This window comes from Ixodes scapularis, unplaced genomic scaffold, assembly GCF_016920785.2.
Source record: "Ixodes scapularis isolate PalLabHiFi unplaced genomic scaffold, ASM1692078v2 PGA_scaffold13__105_contigs__length_92229423, whole genome shotgun sequence".
In the NCBI taxonomy this organism is placed as follows: Eukaryota; Metazoa; Arthropoda; class Arachnida; order Ixodida; family Ixodidae; genus Ixodes; species Ixodes scapularis.
Genome location: NW_024609839.1, coordinates 76,678,251 through 76,693,866, shown reverse-complemented (window position 1 = coordinate 76,693,866; position 15,616 = coordinate 76,678,251). Strand labels below are relative to the sequence as shown.

Here is a 15,616-nt window from a genome sequence, read left to right as displayed (position 1 = left end):
TAACCGTTATTTTTTTGCCGGTTCAGTTCCGGTTCGGGTTCATCGTGATAACAATATAACGGTTCGGGTTCGGGTTCAGCTCCGGAAAAAATACCGGTTCGGTTCCGGTTTTTGGTTCGGTTCGGTTCGACACCCTGATATATATGGGGGTCGGTGTGGCGCGGCTGAATCCGCCCACCCAGCCAGCCTGCTTCATTTGAGAGGTTGAACCAAATCATTTCGAGGACTGCTCGCAATGGTAAGCGATCGGGATTGCTGTAAACTGCGCATGCTAGTAAATTTTTGCGATCTGCAGGCAGACTAGCTGCTGTGCCGACCGCGAGCAGACGAAATGATTTGGTTTGACGGCACACAACGTGAACGATCGTTCAAGTTCAAGATGACGGAGACACACCACATACCTTTACGGTCATTCAAATACTTTTTACTCTACCTAGCTTCGCAGTTCTTCAAATTCCGACCGGCAAATGTTACGTCGGCCTTCTTGTTTACATCAGCCGTATAGGGGGGAAACACGAGCCGCCGCGGATTTACGTGTTGCAGAATGTTTTACATGTTTACTAGAAGATGGCGCCACCGGTAAAACACAATCATCATCATCATCCCCTACACGGTTGCGTCAGGTTTACGATTTGCTCAAATATGTCAAATTTCACGTACGGTTTCATGGAACGGACCAGCTGCACCTTTTGTGATTTTGGAACCGTTGGCTCGAAAAACGACTCGCTAAAACTCCCTACTCTCATCCTGTCGACAGATAGTTTTCTTAATTCGTTTTCGCGTTCCGATAACGGGGTACCCGATAAGACCACGATGCACGCGCAAAGGCGCTGACGAAGTATGGGTATCGTTATCGGAGTTACTGGTATCTACTAAAACTACAGCGGATTCACTGCGTCCGTCTACGACGCGTCTCGGAAGAATGAAGTTTGCATCGATCCGGGCACTGGCTTAGACGACGTGGCATTACGGATAAGCGGAAAAGGGGGGGGGGGGGGGGGGGGGGGGGGGTTAATCTGATTTAGCGATACTGCTGGCGTTCGCGTGCTCGCCGTCAGTCGCGACGCTGCGCCCGTGGGGTCACAATCAAATTAGGGCTCGCGGGCCCCGGTCGCTTGCGCGCACGCGCGTATCGATCACGTGATTGCCGAGCGCGCGACTATGGCAGCGCCGCCCCCTTTTTGCGTTGGCGGTGCTCGCGCACTCTAAACGGATTATGTGTCCGCTCTCGTGCGCGGGACGAGAACTCACTAGATCTTGCGGGGGAGCAAGTTCGAAAGTGCGCGTTTGTGTGTGTCTGGGCAAGGGGGGAGATAATGGACGCTGTTTTTGTAGCATTAGAAGCGTCGGAAGGTTGAGTGAATTTGGAAATGGCTGGTCGTGCGCGGATGCACCACTGAGCCGAGGTTTCTCCAAGAGGGAGAGGAGGGGGAGGCTAAAGTGCGCGACTATGGTTCAATTTGAGTTGCGCGCGGCATCGTAATGGGATGTCTGTGCCCGTTAGAGTTTCGGCAAGAGGATGAGCTGGCTCGAGGCTATAAGGTCGAATTTAGGGAAAAGTGCGACTCGTCTTAGCAGCTCGGCGGGCGCGATGAATGCCTCCACGGAAGCCAGTGGTTCTGCGCATATCCCGAAGTCGAAATAGGCGAAATGTCGAACGCGTGAACTGTCAGTACGCTTTCTCGAGCTTTTGGTTGCGTGTTCTTTGTCGGTCAGTTTGGCTCGTCGGTTGCGTGCGCGATGCTCTCATTCCGCGTGAGTTCTTGCTCAGTTCGGACGCGTATACGGCGAGCGTGCTCCGACGAGTGCTTGGCAGCGTTATACTTCAGTGAAAAGCAGCCTTTCGCGTTATTTTACACTATGACGTGCCTTTGCGCGTGCACAAGCATCAGGTGTGCCCTATGTACTCCAACGTATTGAACAATATATATTGCTGCCCTGTTTGGGTCTCACAACTATACTTTGTTTCGCCTATGGACGTCTGCGAGCAGCCGTTCTTCGAGAGCTAGTCTGGTCACCGTGGATAGAAAACGCTTTGTTTGGGCGCCAGTCTGGAAACCGTGGGTACGCCTCGGCAATGCTCAACGTTACTAAAACACTCAGTTGGGAAACTCGCCGTCGAAACCTGGGCCGCTGGCGTCCACCGAGACCGAGCTAAATGCAACAACAGCGCCACTCTTTATCGTTTGTCTGTACTGTGGTCACCTTGAGCTTTTTGAAAGCCTGTTTTTGCGTAAAAACAAACGAAAAAGACTCTTTTTGTATGAAATTTATTGGAGTTTAGTACCAAAGGAGGGGCGCGTTATGTTTTTAAAATCTTTAGTTTGCAGGGTTTTGCGGCACAATTAATATTGTTTTTATACAACCATGCCTCAGCGGGCCTTTCAGGTAGCACGTCCCGCCCTAGGTGCATTTTAACTTCGATAGCTCAACGCGGCGCGTCCGCCGGGGAGACGGGGGTGGCACCCCTGTAACCTCTACCGCTATACCTGTTCTTAACGCCAAAATAGAAGTCACGTGCAGTTCCTCGAGTGGCCGCTGCGGGAGAAATGGTGTCGTTGTGTTCGTCATTAGCTCGGTGCTCGGAGACAGTTTGGGGCCACTTTTTCAAAGCTGTCTCTATGGGAGTTTCCCAACTGAGTGTTTTAGTAACGTTGGCAATGCTCGACTATCGGACAATCTGCCCACACCAGCAGAAAGATGGCGGCGCCCAGAGGCCGCACTAACTCGACCTTGACGTCACACCAGTGCGGTGGCGCTGCTGTCGGCATAGCGAACGCGCAGTAGTGCTTACACCCGGTGTAGGCCAACGCGGACTTGTTTGTATGCACCACGTGACCTGGTGTTTCTCGCGTTCCCCGCGGGAAGGCCACGTGACACTGGCTGTGCAGCAAACTAAAACAACCGTTCTCGGCAGTCACGTCGAATGCGCCTTATTAACGACCTCTCTCTTCGTTAATTCACGCGTGAATGTCGCAAACTGACCACGAAACGTTTGCGAACAAAACCCGGTATACTTTGGAAGATTACTCGGGGGGATACAGAAATTGATGTTTCGTCGCGTTAGTTAGACGAGAGCTGCATTTTCTTTCGGTCTATACTTCGTAGCGGTTAGCTGTAGAATTATTGACTCGGTGGTTTCATTGTTGTTGTTTGTTTCCTGTCGAGCGTATCGTACTCCGTAACAACGGGGAGCACAGGATATGTGCTGCCCAAGCTTGCAGCTTTTTGGTGCGAATCGAAAGAGACACGCCCGTGATTAGCTTGATTACGTATACGGACCGCGACCCTACACGTTCCGCACTGCCGCTTTCGCTGTCCCGGCCTCTCGCGCGAGGTTTATGTTCGCCGCTCAGTATGCACGCTCGACCGTTTACGTCCGCCGACCTATTCCCGCCCAACTTTGATTACGTCCAAGGTTATTCACTCGTGTCGTCTAGCACAATGTTTCATCACATTTTTTTTTTTTTTACGTCAACGTGTGTTTAGCTATACTCCGCTTCCTTGCGATGGATCGCAGATCACTCTATAAAGCCATTCCATCCAGCGCTCTCGCCTATGGCGTGATATCGCTGTGCCACTTTCGAAGATCACGTGAAACACAGTGGATTTGACTCGGATGGCTTGTATAGTGGTCGATCCTTCGCATCGGAGCCAGGGGTGTCCGAGTCTCTCCACATTTGGTTTCCGCCGCTTTGTAGCCCGAACCGACACTTTCCAGACTGATGACGTCATCAGACTATACGACCGGGCGAGGTCACGGATTGAACCCGAGTGATGCGCGAACGTTCGCCTGGAACTCGGGTCCAGTCGGCGCTTCGGCTGACGCTCGGCGTCCAATCACCGAGTCTGTGCGCCGTCGTATACTCTGGTGACGTTTCATGAAGAAAAGGTGTAGTGAGCTGTCTTTCATTGGAAGATGGCTAACAAGCGTGTCTTGTAGCGAGGTTTGTTATTTGTCGTTCTTCCGGTCGCTCGTATATGCTTCATTTCAGACGAGCTAATGGGGCCGATCAAAGCAGCGGCAAAAGCGCAAGTCACTGGATCTTCGCTGTTTATGATTGGGTTCAGCGACGATATATGGACACCTACAGAAACATGGCCAACGCCCTGGGGCCCTAAACTCGTCAAATACAAACTTGGAGGCAAAGTTGACGGAGCGCGCCGATTGGACAATCACGACAATGACTTCGCGTTTTTCTCGTCGACATCCAATCGGCGCGCTCCGCGAACTTTCGGCTACAACTTTGTATCTGACGAGTTTAGGGCCCCTGGGGCCCTAAACTCGTCGAACACAAAGTTGAAGCCCAAAGTTCGCGGAGCGCGCCGATTGGACGCCGCCGAAAAAAGCGCCAAGTCATCGTCGGGATCGTCCAATCGGTGCGTTCCGTGAGCTTCGGCCCAAACTTTGTGTTCGACGAGTTTAGCACCCCTGATTGCGTGTTTTTGTCGCTGTTCTCATTGGTTTCATGATCTTGTTGAAGCTGAAAATATAGCGAGACCAGACCCTGGGTGTATATAATCGTCTTCCCGGCAAGATATTATCTGATTTGTTTACCTTTATCATATTAATAACGTTGGTTTATGTTTCTGACGTGTCATATCAAGGCGGTGGCAGCGGCTGCGAATTGGCGCGTGCATGGTGGTTGCCTAGCTCACGTGGATAAATGATGTGGCTTTATGTACAATTATAAGCATTGAGTCGGAGCATATGAATTCATCGGCCATCATTTTAGTTTGAAAACGCATGCACGAATGTAGTTCATAAAAGTAACGTTGCGCTGCATTTTTAAAACTAGCGCGGTAACGCGTTTTGTTTGTCGTTCGAACCACCGAAGCTCTTAACGGGGAACTCGTTTTGAAGAGAAGAAAAAAGTAACGGTTTTCTGTTCTGCCTTTTGAGGAATGGGGTACGACAACAACACTGGCATTGAGAGATAAGACTGGGTTTATCAGAAAGACGGGGAGGTTATTAACCGAGCTGAATGGTGCTGCCTATGCGCCACTCGCTTAGAGTATCGGCACTCTGTTCTCCGATATTGTTGTGGACGCCGCCATCTTGGTGCTTGTGCGGAGCAGACGCAACTGCCGATCGTCGTGATTCAAAAGTGCGAATTCCTTAGCATTAGATTCGGTGTTATAGGAAGCTCGTGTAATATTGCTTCGCTCTGTCGTGGACCGTTTAAATGTTTGTAGAGGACGGAGAAGCGTTTCCTGTGATTTCAGATAAAGCCTCAGATAGCTGGCCATCATGGGCAAGTGTCGTTACCCTGAAGCTTAGCTTTATTCTAAAGTTGAGGCTTGGGCGAGTTGGTACATACTTCGGCATTAAAAACAGCGCGGAAATACGAGGACCAGACAAAGAAGTGACACGGACGTAGCGCTGACTTACAACAGAGTTTATTGAACGCAAAATCGCAATATATATTTGCGGTGTCACGGACAAAAGAGAAGAAAGCATTCAGCCCATATGGTGCATCACATGGGCTGAATTCTTTCTTCTCTTTTGTTCGTGACACCGCAAATATATAGTGCGATTTTGCGTTCAATAAACTCTGTTGTAAGTCAGCGCTACGTCCGTGTCACTTCTTTGACTGGTCCTCGTCTTTCCGCGCTGTTTTTAATTCCTTAGCTTATTCCTTGCTAGGTCGTCGTCTCTGTCTTCGTCTCTCTAATGTTCGTCTTTCTAATAGACCAATTTTTGTCGCTGGTTGCCAAAGCTTTCAACACAAACTCTTGGCAATGGGCGGGGCAGTTGTGTTCAACATGACTGTACACTGAAAGTATATTTCGAGAGTACCGCGATATATTTGTAATATCTGGTTATACTTTCAGCTTGGCTTTAGTGCGCTCTTTTTTAGCGGTACCAACTTCAAGTGCGGACTCACTCAAATGTTTAAATATACTTTAATTCTTGCCACGGACGTGAATGCCACCTCCACGTCCAACAAAACAGTCAGAAAGGAAAAAACAAATCTGTAGTTTGCGTCGAGAGAGAGAGAGACGCAATCGGAAAGAGGTGCGCAGCCTCGACGCGGGGGAGCGGACGACGGCGTCTGTGGCTTCCGATGATGGGGAACGATTGCCACAAGCTGCCTGGTTTCCCTTGGCGATGTTATCGGGCGCTGTTCACTGCTCTGCTCGCTTTGCTGGCTGAGAAGGGATGGAGGGGAGCTGGCTGGTGAACTCGCATATGGCTCTCTCTCTCGACGCTACTGCTGCCTAATGAATGCGCGGGGCCCTGATGGGATGTAGTTCGTTTCGCGATGTCGTGGTATATAGACCCTCCCCTCCTCTCTTTTTTGAAGGGTGGGATCTCGTGCACGTCTGTGTGGTGCGCGTGGAGCGTGCGACGAGGGCTTAGCTGGTGGCGCCAAAGCGTGTAACGGCGACGGGTGCTTCCTTAGCAATCGGGATTGCTCATCTCGCTGGTAGAAAGCGCTGCTAAAGTTGTGCTTGATGTTTTCTTATTTTTATGTTAGTTGCTGATGGGGCGGACGTTGTGTGTGTGTGTAGGGGGGGGGGGGGGTGGTTCTGATTATTGATCTTCAGGTTTGATTTCGGGGGAGTGTCGAATTGTGCGGCTCCCGCTTTTGCGCGCTGCGCGCGGTTTTCTGGATTGAACGACGCGTGCGTCTTTTGTTCTTGGTGGGAAAAGAGCACGTGTTGCCGGCGGTTTTGGGGGGGCTTGTTTCTCGTTGTGTTTGTTGCTCGTGCAAAGAGGGGATGCGTAGATTTGGAAACATGTGTTCGGCCTTTGTTTTGTCTTTGTTTTTTGAATAGCAAATTTCAGCTCTTAATGAGGTTACCTGATGTACCCAAAAAACAACTCGCCACTGTATTTCCTCTCAGCCTACCCCGCAGGGGGCACCTGCGTTAAAAGGTGTTCGGTGAGTGGCGTCACCACGGACCGCGATGATCCGACATTTCGGTGCCGTCTTTTCGGCGCACGAACGTCTCGGTGCACGAACGTTTCGGTGTAAATACGATATGTGCTTGGAAATGAATAGTTGAACCTCCAGACATTGCTGACCTTTATATACTTTAACATTGCGATGCATGAAAGGTACAAGACGTATTCATGGAGATTGCAGATTTGTCTTAAATTAGTTCTGTTTTTGTTCATTAGGAAAAATTTAGTGACAGGCATTGACACAATTTAAGGGTATAATAAGGATTCGTTGCGTTTTAGGTTAGTTAAGGCAAAATGATAGCACAAAAAAATTGTCTTTAAAAAATGTACGGCAGTTCAAATTTGTTTAAACTCTAATTACGTTGCCTTCATTGGTTATTCTAAATTAGTCTACCACGGCGCAATATGGCCTCAGTATAGCTTTTCCGCCATTAAACCCCTAATCATAATCATCCTCTCACCCTACATGAACTGCAGCAAGAGTGACGAAAGTAATCCCTGGAGAAGGGGAACAAGAGGGACAAAGGACAAACAGAAATCTCCAAACACAGCTAGGTGACCGGTGCGCGACCGAAAAAATCCCCCTGGTCCGGGTTTCGAACCCGGGACCTCTCCATTACAGGTGGAGCGCTCTACCAATTGAGCTAACCAGGGGTTAGACTTCAGTAGAGCAAACGGGTTTTATCAGCCGCCACCGGTCTAACACCAACAAGGGTGAAGCTCGAAGGTCGCGCACCAGTTACCTAGCTGTGTTAGGAAGTTTGTGTTTGTCCTTTGTCCCTCTTGTTCCCCTTCTCCAGGGATTACTTTCGTCATTCTTGTCCAGCTCGCTTGCACCTTTGCATTGAATTGCATTATAATGCAGCAAGAGCTTTGACAGACGATCTCGCTGCGCGAGTGTTGTGCTGACGCATTGCGTTGCATGCAAAAGGCTCGTTTCTTCATAGTCCGTTGCAGGTCAAGAATAGCGGGTCAAATTCCTTGCACAAAGTTCTCTCCATGCGCGGTGGTTTCCCCCTCTCCAGCGTTGGCTCTGCTAAAGTCGAAAGGGTGGAGCGTGTTGCGCTTCTTTCGGGTTGCAACAGGCTGAAACGCACTCCGTGTAAGTTGCAACCAAGTGGCACTTTTTAAGAGCCACTTAAAGAACGTCCCGGAGTGTTTTTGCGTCCGGCACGGCTCACTCTCACAAGATGAGCATCCAGCCAAAAATGGTTGCGCATATAGTCCCTAAAATGCAACTCTTTGTTAGCAAACTTTGTCTCGCTATTTTGTCGGTCCCTGGCGACGAGGTGACCTATTCTGAAACATGAGATTGAATGAGTTTAGTTCGGGTCGTCCGCTTTTTTTCGATTTGTCTTTGGTTTAATTCCAAATTCGTCTTGAGTTTGATTTTTCTTTTTCTTTTTATAGCAGTTTGGTTTGGTGTTTTGTGATTGTGTAGGTATAGCGTCCGCACTGACTGGATCGGTGAGGGATTGCTAGCTAACCTTGTGATCCTCTTTGTGTCGGTGTGCAGGCGATCAAGTACTGCGACCACGTGCATGGCAAGTGGCACTTCTCCGAGATCCGGGCCATCTTCTCCCGGCGCTACCTCCTCCAGAACATTGCCCTGGAGATCTTCCTTGCCTCCCGAAGTGAGTCTCTTTCCTGCCGACTACGGCTGCGGGGCTTCGAGTAACCGCGGTTTCAAGTACGATTCTACTATCGCCCTTAGTCTACGCAAACGCAGAAACGAAGACAACTGGTAGTCGGAACTGATGGAAAGAACCTGCAAGACGATCCAAAAGTTCCAAAGTGCCAACCAACGAGGCAGCTCTTTCTCTAAAGGCCCTTTCACTCTGAGGCAACAGTTGGACAACTCTATCCGGCAACACAAGGAAGTCCTCTACTGCCCCCCCCCCCCCCCCCCCCCCAATATGATTAGTGCTAGCTTTTGCCGGTTTCCTTACTGTTTTTTTTTTTTTTTTTTTAGATATAAAACGTAAAAGGGTTCTTTTGTAGCATTGCCGTTCCATCCAGTGATTTGTTTTCTTTCTTTTTTTTTTGTTTAGTTCTCTTTAACAAAACGTCAGTTGTTCCTGGGTTCTTTCTCCTTTTCTTCTCTGCATTTCGGATAGGGATGTGCCAGTATCGCTTGGAATTCAAACAGCGAAGTGCCGTAAAGTGAGCCTGTATGTCACGGTTTTCTCCCGCAATCTGAAAGCTACGAATAACCTGGCGCTATTCTATTCGAAGTACTGTTCGCAACTAAAAGAAGAGTGAGTGCGCAAGCGACCTGGTGAATACTCGGCCTGACTGAGCCCCAGGCAGGGGAGGAAAAAGGTATACACTCGAAAAGAAAGAGGGACAGCACCACACTTTAGAAGAAAAAGGTGTTTGAGCAAGGTCAGCGAAGGCGGCATAAATGTGTTCGGGCTTGGTGCACCTCCCGACAGGGCGGCGCTGTCGGCTTGGGGCCTTCGCGCAGGCGCAGTGGGGCGCCACGCGGCATGTGAACGTATGCGCGAGAGAGCACGCTGGCGCCATCTATGCGGCGAACCTGGAACTGCATTTTACTAGAGCTGAGGTTTCGAAGAAATTTGGGAGAACATATGTTCTTACTAATTATGAGAAACGGTCCTTCTAAGAGGTTTGAAGGCACACGGTCTTAAGGAGTCGCAACTGTGTGAACGGGCCTTTACGTGCCGCGCCATCTCGCGGCGTTTGTCAGAAATGAGAGTGAGCCTTCGCCACACTCGCTCCGTGGTGATGTGGCGCCGTTCGGAGAGATCTCTCTTGTTCCACCGGGGATACCAGACACCGTTTCCGATTCGCACATCTCTAGCTTCGTATATATGTGTATATATATATGGTAATTCTTTCGCCTTTTCAGATTAACAAACAAAAATCAGTCTGGGTCACGTTGATGCCTTCGATGCCGACCTTAATAGAAATTGCGAAGTTATTGCGGTGCTGCCTAATATTCGAGCCGATATTGTTTTGTCTGGCGCGCGGTAAAGAGACCAGTAGCAGATACGCGTGGCGGTATGAGCACTAATTCGCGCCTAGGCGGGGGAAATATTTGTTTTCTGTCTCCGGTTGCTCTGGCCTGCGGAGCCGTAGCTCATGGCGGAGCCTACGAGGAGGAGGGGGAGTGCGGCGATGGGGGCGTTGATTTAAAGCGCGCGCCTGCGGGCTCTGGCGCTCTCGACGCGACCGGGAAGATTTACGGGCGGCGCCTGTGCCGCGGTGGCAACGCCGAGACTCTGACTCGGGCACTGTCTGCCTTAAACCCCCTCCTTCTCCTCCTCCTTTCTCTCTAGTTCTCTCTTAGTTCAGTGATGCAAACAACGAGGATGAAACTTCTTTTTTCTTTTTTTCTCCTCTCTCTCTCTCGGCGCAGTAGCGCTTCTTTCGTAGCCTCGAAACCGCGAGTCTTGATTTTTTTTTTTAAGGTTTTCATTTAAATCGTATAACGTCAGAGATAAACCAGTATGATACTTGAAAGCAGTGATACACCAGTATCACTGCGAAAGCCAGTCTAAACTTGCCTCTTTCGAAGGACCGTAGATATACGCCACGTCTGTTATACCCGCACAAAATGTATTATTATTTTTCTTTAAAAATAAAAGGAAAAGAAAGATGCATACTGTTACCAACTTTACAGCGCACAATTAGCATACACAAAAAGCAGAGCATACACACCGCGCTGAAATCACAATTATATTTTGTAATCCGTCTTTGTTTACTTGTATACGTCCATGGAACCATTGCACGAAATTGTCCGCTATCATCTGCTTAGGATTGTGCAACTGTGTAGACGTGCCGCACACTCGCAACTCCGGTAGTGAAGTCGTATATGTGCACAGTTCCCACTGGCGATGTTGTTCTTGTGTTCGCGGAGTCGATCGTTCTAGATCGTTCAGACTCTGTCCAGTCTACCCGATGTATCGTTTATCACAGGAAAGGGAGAAGGAGTACACTTCCGTGCACTGAACAAAGCTGATGTGTGTGTGTGTGTGTGTGCGTGCGTGCGTGCGTGCGTGCGTGCGTGCGTGCGTGCGTGCGCGCGCGTGTGTGTGTGTCTGTGTGTGTGTTTTAAATTCAGTTACAGATATGTGCGAAGGTCTGTTCACTTTTTTTGCATAAGCTGGGGTGGAGTGGTGAAGACCACTTCAACGTACGTTGACCCTATTGGCTACTTTATTGACACCATTGGAGATAACTTGCGAATGTAGGATACAACTGCAGGTCTAGTTGTCTTGTCGCTGTTTTTTTTTTTTTCTTTTACTCAGCGGCCTATGTTAGTAAGGGACTAGGCTATCCTAGTGACGCGTGGTGCAGGCCATCAAGCGTTCGGTGTCGTGTAATGTATTCTTGCGATAAGAAAAATATGTTCCTTCGGAAAGCACCTGATATGCAGGGTTGCCGAGCTGGTGCGTATATTGATTAGCCTTTGCGCGCCTCCAAGCTGAGCGGATTGCCTTTCGGATGTTGCTGTTGTTGTTTGTAGTTTACTGTTGCGTAAATTAATGGGTCACACGTTGGTAGATTAACATTCTTCGATCGTCATGCTGTAACATGTACACTGAAAGTTTGCACGTTCTAGCCTATTGTGTTCATGATAGTATACGCGCGCGCGCTCCCACACGTATGCGTGCGCAACATTCTATTCGTTTTTTTTTTTTTTTTTTTTTTCTCAAGGTATATTCCAAAAGCGTTTATTACGAATATTTGGTGTATAGCGAAAAAGTTTATTGCGAATATTCGTTATATAACAAAAGTGCTTATTGCGAATGTTCGGTCTATAACGAAGCGGTTTATTACGAACGCGTTTGATTGATGAAAACTGCTAGCGCTTACTCGAAGCGCTTAGTTGTTCAGCACCTGCGGATTGTAAATCGAAGTCAACTTCTATCTTTGTCTCATCGACGCCGGTTTATTTTAAGCCGCAACTTTTCCACAAAAAATAAAAAAAATGTTTTTTGGACGTTGGGACGGCGTCTTTGTTCTTTTAGTAATATTCGGGTTGTTGGTGGGTCCTCAAACCAGTTTGACAATTCTGTGAAGGCGTCAACCAGGGTCTCTTTCGATGTTGTTGTGGAAACGCGTCGTCCGCTGCTGCTGACACGCCGAGTAACTTTAGGCTCGATGTCGGCGCCAGGCCTCTCAAAGAGAACCTCTTTTCCGACAGGAGGGGAAGGATAGGCGGACAGAGAGAGAGAGAGAGGAGGAAAGGAGCAGGTTACAGAGGGCCTGGTTGAAAGACGCGGTTACCGCTCTTCTGGACCCGTTGACAACTCGAGTGGTGGGGGATGGTGGCGGAAAACTCAATCCCGTTGACACCCCCCCTCCCCGGGACGCTCACCTTGCTTGGGATAGGAATCCCCCGTCCTCCTTCCGCTCTGGTGGCCGCCCTGTCAGGTTTCGGTGGTTGTTTGAGTGTCGACCAATCGGGACTTTTCGTCGCCTTCCGGGGATACTTGATCTTGCGCCAGGAGGACCACTCTTCGCAGTCGTCAAAACATTACCTATGCCGTGGCTCGATCTATATAGACCTTCAGGTCACTTTGTTTCAAAAATATCGATGTCCCTTATCTATCGGCATGTTAATTCTTTTTTTAATCTAGAAGAACGTACATTCACCGGGGTAATATTGCGATATGCAATCTGTGGTCACCGATTTGCAGCACCTACAGTTGCTCTCGCAACGGTTCCTCGTCCCTCCAAAAACCTGTTGTGACATGTTTTCTTTTCTTAAATTTTATTTACAGTGCAAGTAACAACCGAAAAAACGTCAGTGTCATTTTCACGCTATCTTAGTCGTACAATTTCTGTTTTTTTGTTTTTTTTTTTTTTTTGTGCGACTAATTTTGTAGCGCCCCGCCACACTGCAGCGACGAACACCACTAAACAGATGCTCTAATGCATCTAAAACATTAAAAAAAAAAAAAAAAACTTTGAGTTGGTGATTTTTGCTTTAAACGCCGAGCGTTTTAAAGCACCCTGGCCGCGCTGACAGGGTTAGAACGCCAGGGAAAATCTTTCGGTTGTCCCGCCCCAGCGCGAGTTCATTGCCTTCGATAGCGCTTCGGCGTCTCGTAAGGCTCGAGCATGCTCGCGCAGCCCTTGACCATGCACGCGCAGCCAGTGCACGACGAAAGACGATGATCGCTCACTATCGGAAAGAGGCGCCTTGTCGTTCTCGCCCTGGTAGTGAGTAAACAAAAAATCGGTGAATCCATCTCTCTAATCCGTTCACCCTAACCGCTCATTCACACTGGAAGCGGATCCGCGTTCGCAAAGCGGTTGTATGAAGGTCCAGTGCAGTTGCACGCGCACACGATGACATCAAGTGCGCGTGCAATTGTATTGGATCTTTATACAACCGCGTTCGCAACCGCTTTGCTAACGCGGATCCGCTTCCAGTGTGAATGAGCGGTTAGACTGCAGCCTCAGGAACACTAAAAAATAAACCAACCAGGAGCCTTTTTTTTTTTTTACTTTTTGGAAAGGTTTTAGTAATTCTGCTGCGTTTGCCCTTGTTCGTTTCACTGCTCGCGATCGCGCAACGCAACGCCACGCTCGCGGAGAATTTTCGGGGGAGTCCTGGTCGTGGGCTCGCGATGGCACGCGCTGATTCGTCTCGGGTTCTCCCGAGTCCCGCCGGAAGCTTTATCGTATAGTTCGCGGTAGAGGGCCCTTATCCGAGAACCCCGCGTGCGGGACGTCCCGAGACGTCCAGGTGAGATCTCGGGGACCTCCTGGCGCGGGAGCAGTTCGTCAGGGGGGGTCCTCCTGCGCGCTCGCGGCCCCGGTTCGCCCTTGGGATGGACCGCGGGGAACGCTACGAGCCGTCCCGGCCAATCCAGTGTCCGTGCGAGCGTCACGTGACCTTCGGGATAGGGGCGCGGCGACGGGTCGGGTGCGTAGGATCACGTGATGCGGTCGCGGCGCCGGATTGGTCGCTGCGGTCCACCGTGAGACGGGACGGGGTGTGCTCGTGGCCCGGCTCCCGGAATGTGCGTCTTATCGCCCTAGACTCGCCCACCGAGCATGCGCGTTCGGAAGCTGGTGGGACGAAAGAATGGTAGCCCGGTGGACCAAGTTGATGCGCGATTCCTTTTTTCGATTGCTCGTTCGTTGTGTTCGAAGGTAGAACAAATTAACGTTTCTTTGTTTCTGTCTGTCTCTCTCTCTCTCTCCCTCTCTCTGTGTGTGTGTGTGTGTGTGTGTGTGTGTGTGTGTGTGTGTGTGTGTGTGTGTGTGTGTGTGTGTGTGTGTGTGTGTGTGTGTGTCTGTGTGTGTGTGTGTGTGTGTGTGTGTGTGTGTGTGTGTGTGTGTGTGTGTGTGTTTTTTTTCCGTCTCTAAGTTGCATCCTTGTGTAAATCGCACCACCCTGTAAGTGGCCGTTTCGATAAAAAAGTTATTGTATATAACTTTTTTTAGCTGGTTTTTAACGTCCGGGAAGCAGACGACACGGAGTAAACGTCGTTTTCGTCGTCTGCTATGGTTCTACCGAGGGCATACAGAGGAAGCGGGAACCAACGAGGGGACGACCGTTTACGCCTCTGCGGGTCTTTTGCAGAAGCGACGTCCGCTTCCAGTAGTGCCACCTTGGATCCAACATGGCCGCCCTGGGAGCATCATTGCGATACTGTACTCCGCAAGCGGAGCATCGTATACTCTACTGCAGCCCTAGTGCTTCTCAATGTTGCCTGCCGACGAACAACATTGAGGCACTCTACCACAGCCGTGCATCTATGTCGCCACGCTTCGGCCCGGACGCCGGAAGAGCAGGCCATCGGCGAACTCTCTGCCGTTCCTCCTTTGTCGTAAATCTCGATACGGCCTACTTCTCGCATAGTTTAAAGTCTCTAATTACGAAAAAAAAAAAAGAGAGAACTCGTATAAGCCGCAAGGTTGCTGAAAACGCACCAACGTAAATTCCGGAAGGAAGGGCAAAGAAAACGTGATTTACACATTGAAAAATGCTAGTGTTGCGCGAATATTCGAATTTCGGAATATCTGTTTCAAATAATACGCTATTCGATATTCGCTTCGAAATGAATTGCAATGTTCGTATTTTTCGAAGTGTTGATCGCGGTGGGTTAGACCCGCTGAGCGCGCCTCTTCCAGAGCACGGGTGCATTGCGGATAAGCAACACCCGTGGAAGCGAGCTCTGCGCAGGTGATGCTTCTCCGCAGCGCACCGATGCTAAAGTATGAAGCGCACTCAACGGGACTAACCCGCCGCAATCAGCATTTCAAGAAGTACAAATATCGCAGTCGCGTGCATAGGAAAGAAAACACACAAACACACACGCACACACTTTCAAAGAGGGATGGTGCACGCGCGCGCCTGGTGTGTTTAAAAGCATTCAAAAACTTTGTGAAGTGTGATACGTGCAATGCGGTAATTTTTTCGAAATCAAGGTATGGCTATTATACGGGAGTACTTGTTCGGGGTCACACTGCTTATATATGATACAAAAGTCGGTCTGCATGCAGATTCGAACACGAGTCACGGCGAGATTCGTGCTTCGAATGCCGCGTGGCAACGAGTTCAAAGAGAAAACTTGGCACGCGCACAATCGAACCACGGATATTGCGGTAACTCGTGTTTGCACACCACCCCGTCTTGAGGCACCAAGTTCGACATTAAGGAAACAATATTTGCTTCCAACAAGGTTTATAAATCTCGATTAGGTATGGCATGGGTAT

At 49.5% G+C, this 15,616-nt stretch overlaps 1 protein-coding gene across 1 annotated transcript in view; it reads left to right on the top strand.

The window, feature by feature from the left end:
• The window catches only part of LOC8050748 (neurobeachin), a 334,808-nt gene that overhangs the window by 275,436 nt on the left and 43,756 nt on the right, over positions 1 to 15,616 (top strand). The window contains exon 39 of the mRNA XM_042289974.1: positions 8,430 to 8,547. Coding sequence (XP_042145908.1) covers positions 8,430 to 8,547 — 118 coding nt within the window. The remainder of the gene's footprint in view (positions 1 to 8,429; positions 8,548 to 15,616) is intronic.